The 9,896-nt window shown below is 43.2% G+C and overlaps 1 protein-coding gene across 2 annotated transcripts; it reads right to left on the bottom strand.

Moving 5' to 3' along the window:
- On the bottom strand, window positions 1-9,653 carry LOC101159467 (type I phosphatidylinositol 4,5-bisphosphate 4-phosphatase-B). 2 transcript variants are annotated; one of them, XM_004079646.5, is made up of 7 exons: window positions 9,302-9,653; window positions 7,823-8,004; window positions 7,628-7,734; window positions 7,431-7,542; window positions 6,811-6,863; window positions 6,634-6,724; window positions 1-1,022 (listed from the first exon to the last, which is right to left on the bottom strand). In XM_004079646.5, the coding sequence occupies exons 1-7, from the start codon at window positions 9,402-9,404 to the stop codon at window positions 879-881; spliced, it is 792 nt and encodes a 263-aa protein (XP_004079694.1). In that variant the 5' UTR covers window positions 9,405-9,653; the 3' UTR covers window positions 1-878. The 2 variants fall into 2 exon arrangements, with proteins under 2 accessions (XP_004079694.1, XP_023822106.1); XM_023966338.2 differs by having other exon boundaries at window positions 7,823-7,998; window positions 9,302-9,629.
- Window positions 9,654-9,896: the final 243 nt, after the last annotated feature.

Here is a 9,896-nt window from a genome sequence, read left to right as displayed (position 1 = left end):
TCAATATTAAGGCAATATTTATTTAAATCTTTCAGAAAACAAAATGACATTTTTTAATCAAATGCATCAGTTTTAATTATAATTTATGCTTATTCGGAAAAATAATTAAAATATTTACGACTTTTGAAAACAACAACACTCGACTCACTATTCGTGTTAAAAGTACAACTTTCTTTCCCAATTTACAGAGAAATCTGTCCACCAGAAAAATATTGAAACAAAAAAACATTTGTACATTTTAGTGCAACGTCCTTTACAGTCGGCGGGAAGTGACGAGGATCGTCCACAAGGGGGACAGGAAGCTCAACAGTCTGTACAGTAAATCATCTCCAGTGAAAATGTGGACAAAACAGACGCTCCGTTAAGACTTTTAGTCTGATTAATTCACATTAAACAAAGTTTTCATGTCAGAAATCTTTAAATAGCAACAAACTTCAAAACCCAGCAATTTTATTAATATTCCTGTCTGAGATGAACCGACATAAAACGAGTAGATTCTACATGAACCGTTCTTCTCTCCTTCCATTTGCATCATTTCATCTTATTTACTCTCCTATGGCAAACGTTCCTCAGGCTAAACTCCCACAAATATGTTATCTGAAGCAGACGCCGAACCTCTCAGCGTAACGCTTCAGTCATATGTGCTATTAGGCTTCATTCTTTGGTAGAAACCATCAAGACGGAAGCTTCCAGAAACAATCAAACGACTAAAAAAATAGGACATTTCTGATTAGAGGAAAATAAAACGATTATAAACAAATCTGGTTTCTGTAATGATCTGTCGTTTGGATTTTTGAGACCGGCGTCCAGACTCCTTCCTCTGAACATCACAGCCGTGTGGTAAATGCAGTCCGCTGCGTGTCGGCGCGTCTCCGCCTTTACGTCACGTTGCTTATGGGGTTGCTGATCTTCAGGCAGCTCCAGTAGACGGTCCTGAACAGAGCGAGCAGACAGAGGACGATGGACAGGACCCACGCCGCGTAGATGCCTTTGGAGTCCCGGGCCTCCTTCCAGGTTCCCACCTGACGTGAGCAAAGAACATTTCTGCAGGTCACGTCTAATTTGTTTCATTTCCTTCGTCTCCTTTATGCTCTGGAGGACAACTGTCAGCACAGTTTCAGCGTTTCCTCCAAACAAAAGCTCCTCGAGGGCCTGTTGGGTCTTTCCCAGCTACCGACACTCTTCTAGTCTTTACAGAATTATTCAGTGATGAAAGTCAGGCAAGGAAAAAATCCCTGAACTTTTCTTTGAGCGATATGGCGGGCACAGAGCGAAATTTTGGAAAAATACGTGGTCTTAGATGCATTCTGGTGCATTCTGGCAGCTAGTTTTTCACTTCTTTATCAAGAAACTAAGACTAATTGGAGCATCATGATTTGTCATTCAAACCCCTAGTTTGACTCTCCATTAAGGACTTGCTGGTCCTAAAAAAGAATTTGGAAAATTGCTCAAAGTAACACAATCCTACAATCTACGCTTTTCCTTAAAGCTGCAGAACATACAATTGCTAAAATATAGTAACATCAAAGCCCCAAATGGCAAAAAGAACACCAGTAACTATGATATTCTATGAAAATACCTCAGTTATTTATACATTATTTCTGCTTTAGAAATGACTGATGTACAACATCCACTTGCACTGTTTTCTCAAACTATAATTACATCAAAATATGGGATCTGCTTTAAACTATAATTCTATAACATAATACATCAATTCTTTAACACCAATACTAAGTAATCTGGGAAATATCAAAACAAACATACAAACTAAGCTAAACATTGTAAACATTATTTTTTAAGGGAGTGCGGGTCCAAACCATCAAATACTTATAATTAATGTTAACTATACTGAACTAAATCATGGTAATTAGGAAATACAAATAAATTAGATAGAGAAATGTATTCAAAATAAAAACTGAAACTCAAAACTAAAATTGAAATTATTTCAAAATGTGGTTTTGAGATTATTTTACACAAAAAAGTATTTGACCTACACTACCTTAAAAATCTTTTTTTTTTTTTCCAGCCAAGACCACTTCAATTTGTTTTTTATCGTCTTCTCACAACTGAGGTCGTGACCACGCTCAATAATGACGATGCCTGCCATTATTTTAACACAAATTTGATCGCAAACTCTTCAGATGTGTTTGTGAAAGTTTAGCGTGGGTCCGCCAGTTTTGGTCTCTAGGGAAGCAAGTCACCCTGACCACGTGGTGCAGACAGAGCCAATCAGACCCGTCGACGCATCCGAAAGCAACTAAAACGTCCCGTCATTGGTCAATTAGGCCGGGAAGACGAAAGATGGCCACGACCATAGAGGAAGCGATCTGCGGAGAAATATAGAAAATAAAGCTAAAATTAGCTGATTTCAGACCATTTTCTAATCCGGAAAGCGATTTGTCCGTAGAGATCAGGTCTTTATTTCCCGGAAAGTACGTTCGGTTTGCTCAAAAACCCGGATTTCCGGGAATTCCCGGAAGACTTTCATCACTGATTATTGTAATTCCAGCAGATTTGGACGCAGAGACAAGCAGCTCCTCTTGCCTCACAGCAAGAAGGCCGCCGGTTCAAGTCCCGGCTGGGGGACCTGAAACAGAACTCCAATGGGGGACCTTTCTGTGTGGAGTTTGCTTGTTTTTTTCCGGCTTCCTCCCGCCGTCCAAAAACTTGCTTCCTAGGTTAATTGGTTCCACTTAATTGTCTGTGTGATTGTGGCCCTGCAAAAGACTGGTAACCTGTCCGGTGGCAGGGATAGGCTCCAGCAGCACCAAGAGGGACAAAATGAGTTTAGAAGATGGATGGATGGATGAAAAGCAGCTTTGTGCTGATGTACTTTGCAGTACAGAATCAATCAAACAATCATTATTTGTAAAGCGCTTTAACATCTACCAGAGATCCAAAGTGCTTCACAAGTATAAATAAGATCAAATTAAAAGTAAAAATTAGTGACGTACAATAAAACGATAACAGTAAAATCATGTTAATAGAAACACTAATACAGCTGGCCTTATCGTCATCCACAGATGAGTTTTTAACAAAGATAAGAAGTGTTTCCACAGCCTCCATCAGTTGATTCTGACGTGGAGAAAAGCGCCAATTTGTTAGACTTTACATCATTAAGGTGAAATCTGTCACGTTGATTCCACAAACAGTCACAAAAGTTACAGTGTTTTACTGTTGCTCCGGCGTTAAACGCTTCCAATCCTTTCAAACACACTTTATTGATCCATTTTTTTCCACTGGACCGTTCCATCGATTCATTTCCAGCTTCTTCTGGTATGTTTTGTAAAATATCTCGTCTTCTTGTATTGTTTTCTGCACTATTCTTGCTTTGATAGCTTCAAAAAAAAAAAAAAACAATTCAAATCAAAGCGGGGTTCAAGGACATTTCGACTTATGGGCGGACAAGGTGGGAATCAAACCTCCAATAATCCGATCAGAGGTCAACCGCCCTGCCTTCAGACCGCAGGTTTGCCACATCAATAACATTTTGATAAAGGGTAATATGGGGGGTAGACACTGAGTTCTGTAGGATCATGGGTCGACCGCCCTACCGCTGCACCACAGCCGCCCATTAAACACAAGAATCGATGGGGGTGGGGTGGGGGGGACACCCCTTTGAAACCAGCCTCCAGTGGTGATATGAGGAACTGCAACATGTGCTGCCAGGTGTGATTCTGGATTGTGAGGACCCCAAGGGACTTGTGTTTCCAACCGTGACATGAATTATGTCAATATGGACAACTTTCCCTTTGACCGTCCCGCAATGACACACAGAAGTACAGACTTGTTGTATGCTAACACTACAGAAGTACACAAAGCCACTTTTCCTCCCCCACGCAGGAACTCGCATCACAATCTCATCTCAGTTCAAAGAAAGCCCGTCTCCACAGGAGGTGGGACGCGATGGCCACAGGAACCCAGTGAGACCCTGCAGGACACAGTGTGTGAACAGCAGGGGGGGGACAAGAAGACCTTCTGATTGTCCTGTGGGGACAATTAACCAAAGAATATACAGCCAGAAAACAGTGAGGGGATATAAATATTCAAAAAGTTCTTCCTAGATTGGAGAAGTCAGCAGGGCAGACGTGCGGAACCACACAGTCACACACTTTACACACAGAAGATACGATGTAACACAAGATAATCCAACATCCTTTATCAGATAACAGCAGTTGTCTTGGACAACTGCTGATAACAGCCGACATTTCTTGGCATTTATCCACCTTTATCCAAATTATATCTGCAATGTGTAAACAAAATCCAGGAGACGAAAGTCACTGTAGACTTACAAGACAACCACCGTCTCTTCCTGATGTAGTACAAAGGAGGACACCATAGGTATTGGGTTGTACCTTTAGCAGTCTTGAAGCTAAATCTACAACCCTCTGCACTATGATATTTACAAAGAACACACAAGGGTTTTTTAACAACAATCAACGTTGTTCGCTAGAAAAAAAAAAGTCCATGTAGACCAGGATTTTCTAATAGTCCCATTTCCAGTCAGTTTCCATCATACTCGATTACTCCCAGTTACCAGATTTTAGTGTAAATGAGTTCGGGACAATCCCCGACTAAGGTACTGTTACTCCTCTAACAGTGGTACGATGCAGTCATGTGAAGAAATTTGTTAGTGTCTGAGATGAGTGTAAGGACAGAACCTGGAGATGTCAGCGTGTTGACATGTCGAGAGACTATCACTGTGTTTAAGTCAGTCGGAAGAGGGGGGGGGGGGGGGGATTTTGGGGGACATTAGGCTCGATGTCACTGGCAACACCTCAATAACACACACACCTTGACCCACCGTTAATCTTCTTTACGCGATCAACGAGGACAAAGGCGGCTCTTTATGTCGGTTTTGCGACCACATTCCAAAATGTCAAATGTTGCATGGCAGCGCCTCAGAATCCGCTGGAATGACGTCAATAGCACAAACGGTTGAAGAGTTACGGTATTCGAAAGAAAGTCAAAGACTGCAGCTGAACCCCTGGGGTTAAAGGGGCTAACAGGTTCAGAAAAGCAACTCCTGCTGGGCCGTTCCCAGACGGGCCAGTCTTTACCTCCACATTAGCATCTGCATTGGCCTCCTTAACACCACCTTCCCAAAGCACAACCCCCTACAGATCCAGCACCACCCTCACTGAGCTAACACCACGTATGCAGCATCATTTCTTAGATTTTTCACATGAATAGGAGAATCTGATGTACTTAATCTGATAACAAAGCCGTTTAGACCAGCATAGTTTATGGAAGTATGATCATTAGAAAAATCCTGCTCTGCATTGAAGTCCATTATATTGTTTATTTTGGAGAACTATCCATGTAGTTACATAAGTTACGTACTTCCCACTCGGTCAAAAAAAAAAGAAACACCAGATCGCCCGCCTGCTCTCCGTCTCTGCAAACACAATGGACTGCCCTTTGGGTTCAAATGTTCTCTGACGTGGAGCAGAAGGGGGTGATGTGAGGAAGCCCTGCGGTTTGGAACAGAGCTGCCCCATCTTTGACCTCAACGTCTTCCATCCGGCCTGTTTGTCCAGCTGTCTGAACTTCCTGCTGCCGATTACCTGGATCAGGTGTTCAGTCAGCCAGAGTGACGAGACGTACATCCATCCATCCATCCATCCATCCATCCATCCATCCATCCATCTATCCCCATTTCCATTCATCCATTCATCCATCCATCCATCGCACTCATCTATCCCCATTTCCATTCATCCATTCATCCATCTATCCCCATTTCCATTCATTCATCCATCCATCCATCCATCGCACTCATCTATCCCCATTTCCATTCATTCATTCATCCATCCATCCATCACACTCATCTATCCCCATTTCCATCCATCCATCCATCGCACTCATCTATCCCCATTTCCATTCATCCATCCATCCATCCATCGCACTCATCTATCCCCATTACCATCCATCCATCCATCGCACTCATCTATCCCCATTTCCATCCATCCATCCATCGCACTCATCTATCCCCATTTCCATTCATCCATCCATCCATCCATCGCACTCATCTATCCCCATTTCCATCCATCCATCCATCGCACTCATCTATCCCCATTACCATCCATCCATCCATCGCACTCATCTATCCCCATTTCCATCCATCCATCCATCGCACTCATCTATCCCCATTTCCATTCATCCATCCATCCATCGCACTCATCTATCCCCATTTCCATTCATTCATTCATCCATCCATCGCACTCATGTATCCCCATTTCCCTCCATTCATCCATCCTTCAATCCTCTTTTTCCATCCATCCAGTTAACACAAAATAAATCATCTACTTAAAATGGCAGAAACTTGCAGAACAGATCTAAACTGGATCTTGAACACGTTTGAAGAACAAATATTCCATCAGTTTAAGGATGAGTCACCAGTCATTCAGCAGGAGAACGGATTTATATTTGACCTGGTAATGAAAAAACTTAGGGTTACCTTGTTTTCCTGTTGGCCTGAAAAGGTTTTTAAAAAATTGTCAACCAACTTACTTTTTCACTGAGAAAAACATAATTGGGGTTGAGAAAATCAATAGCTTTCTATCAATGAGAATGTTTCCAAACAGACCTTTTAATCTTCTAATGTTGGTGAGGCAAAAAGACGATAAAACCCACCAGCAGTCCCGCTGTGGAGGCTGTGATGATGACGAAGAGCAGGAAACAGAGCCAGCTCCTCCTCCTGGGGTATCGACGCCCGATCGAGGAGCTGGAGCAGGAGAAAGCGGGAGAAGCTCAGTTTACTTGAAACTAAGCGGGATGGCTGGTTTTCTTGAGTTGTGAGAGAGGCATTACACTTTTCTGCAGTGAGGACATCGAGCCAAAGTCCGGTCTGAAAACTCTGTCCACTAAAAAATAAACACAGCAAACAAGAAAACTATTGAGCATCAATAGTAATGGAACTAGCAATGCAACCATTGCAGTAGTAGGTTTAACCCTTGTGCTATCATGTGGGGTCCAGATGACCCCACTCCCAACGTTAACGTGGCTTTAACGTTGGGAGACGGGTCATCTAGACCCACTAGCTAGTGCGCTGAACCTTTTTTCTTCAATGATTTGTGATCTTCACTGGTGTCCATGGATTACATGAAATCTTTCCACCTTTATCCACCTTTGTCATGGTAGGGAGAACACGTCAATGGAAGGGTGGGGTCATCTGGACCCCACAAGACAGCACAAGGGTTAAAAGTTGTCATCTGGACTTGGTTTTTAAAGTTGAAAACGTTTCACCTCTTATCCAAAAAGCTTTGTCAATTCACATTTTGAAACGTTTTCAACTTTAAAAACCAAGTCCAGATGACAACTTCTAAACCTACTACTGCGATGGAATCAACCTGGATGAATGAGAGTCTTTATAGACATCAAAACCATTGACAACATGGGTGACAAAAAGCTCAGAGTTCCTGTCAGAGTACCAGGAATGGGTGGTAGCAGTGGCCACAAGTGACCCGGATCCCGACGGGCTGGTGCTGCGGCTCAGGACTGTCCGTGCCGACGTGAACCGGTCCCAAGTTGATGATGCGTTTGCTGCCGGCAAAACATGGCAGAGGTTGACGATACAGGGGTTCCAAGACAAGCTAAACGCGGCGGGGCGCTCGTGTTTGTGTCTCACCAGTACGTCCTCGGACAGGCGATCTTCTGCGACGTGACTTTGCAGATCAGCAGGCAGTTGCACGGACAGCGGACGTACTTCTTCCCAACAGGAGCGTTCTTAATCGGCTACAAACAGATCAACGTGAAGACTAAGACATGTTTCTTAAACCAGGAATTAGTCAGATCCATCCGAGGCTTCTCCTGTCCGGCTCACCGTAGCTTCACTGCAAATGTTGCACTTAACCACGTGTTGGTGGGCCTTGCCTTCCACAGATATGGCGGACTGACAGACTCGGCAGCTGACGAACGCAGCGCTGCCGCTGTCCGGGCTGCCCTGAGGCGAGTACGGAGGCGGAGGCTCTCCAGACACCACCGAGCTGGGGAAAGGTGCTAAACCTGACAAGTTAGGAGACCAGGAAGAATTCAACTTGAACAAACATTTGTAAAATGAGGAAAAACGTGTTTGAGCGTTTACGGAAACACAAATCCAAAACTTCTGACACCAAAGAGTGACTCGAACATTCCTTTCATCTTCTTTGAGCTGAGGGCAACAGGAACCATCAAAGCACGTGAAAAGAGACCAACATGTTCCTGAGCGGTAACCAACATCAAATCAACAAAAATAAAATAACCTTCATTCATCCCACAATGCATAAATTCCCATGATGCATCATTACAGTAGTACACAGAATCATCTATTTATCGAGCAGTTTTTATTCTTCTTTTTTATAGCGGTTTAGGATCAGTGAGGATGCACTGAATCTTAGAAAAAGACTTGATTAAACGGTACGTTAAATTACAATCAGTAATAGTTACAATAGACGAAGAAAAAGGTTTTTAATCGTCACCTAAGGGTGTGTCACACACACACTATGTTTATTTATGTGTATTTTGCACGGATGAAAATTGGTCAAACATGAATATACGTGGAAGTGAGTTCTTTACGTGAAATTTTCACAAATGAACCACGTTAAAACCACGGCAAAGGTACAAATAAACCAAATAAGTTTTCATCAATTTCCAAAGCACTTCTAATTAGAATTATGCAGTTTTTAGCCAAAGTCAAAACACCTGCGTCGTTTTCTAGGACATAGTTTCTACGGAGCAGCAGGAGTTTATCGGAAAATGCTTCTGAGTTATGGGCAGGTCTGTTGGTTGGAGTAAGCCTGCCCTCATTTCCCATAATCCCTTTGTTTACGGACCGAGAACATAGAGCCCCTCACACCCCAAGCTTAGCCAGTGCAACAAAAATGGCGAGCGATGTTGGAGGCATCTATCCGTACAGGTGGTCGGACCCAGATACCTGCTCGGACCGGTAAAACAAAGACGTACATGGATCTAGTAGGGGAGCACCGACTGTAGCACCTTCGTCACACCTACAAGCTTTTTCGTCTACTCCTGATTCACAACGATTTGAGGAAAATACCACGAGAAGATGTTAAATACACAATTTTTATTGGAATGGGTGTTTAAAGAACAGAAACACGTTTATTTTTGTGTAGCTTTGAACGCGCGCGCACAAGTCAAGTACATTTTCACCTGTTTAATCTCCTCCAGGTGCCATAAACTCCGCCCTTTTCCTGAGATTTAAACGCTGCTCGTGTTTGTTTACATTCTTAAACTGTTAAGCAGAAACTCGTGGAGCAGTGTGAATGTTCGATACAGTGTATTTACTGGAAAGCAGCAGACCTACTTTGTGGTTTGGACAGGAATCCCGGGGACATTTCGCCGGGAGACAAGCCGTTGAGCCCGTCGTGCTGGTCGGACAGGAGCGGCGACCGTTCCCCGTCCGCCATGGCCGCCGCCGGAGCCTTTCAAAAGCAACTACCGCGAAGAAGACTCTGTCAGGCGGCGGGCGAGCTTCAGACACCCCGCTGGGGATTCCTAGAGTCGGTTCGGACGGCTTACTCCTTGACCCGGTTCGTCCGACTTCCAGAGAGCCACATGACAGAGCGAAAACACAGCGAAAGCGGAAGACTCAACGAAAACATCTGTCACATGACGGAGGGCGGGGCGAGCAAGTGATTGACAGCTGGCTCACCCAATGGAGAAACACACAGGCCAAAGGCGGGTAAAAAATAACGCAGGAAGATAAACAATTTTTTTATTTAAAAAAAATTCAGTTTAATTTCCTTTATTTTTCTTTGTCTTTTTTTTTTAAGCCAAATTAATTTTAACAGCCAGGAAAAAATGTTCTCGGGTTTTTTGTTTATACTGCATAGACTCAACAAATCTCATAAATCTGCATAATAACAATTATTTTTGAAATGCGGGTAAAAAAATAGATG

This window comes from Oryzias latipes, chromosome 18 (assembly GCF_053564925.1).
Source record: "Oryzias latipes strain Hd-rR chromosome 18, Olatipes_Hd-rR_3.1".
NCBI classification, from domain to species: Eukaryota; Metazoa; Chordata; class Actinopteri; order Beloniformes; family Adrianichthyidae; genus Oryzias; species Oryzias latipes.
The sequence above is the reverse complement of the archived record's forward strand: the minus strand, read 5'-3'. Positions and strand labels throughout refer to the sequence as shown.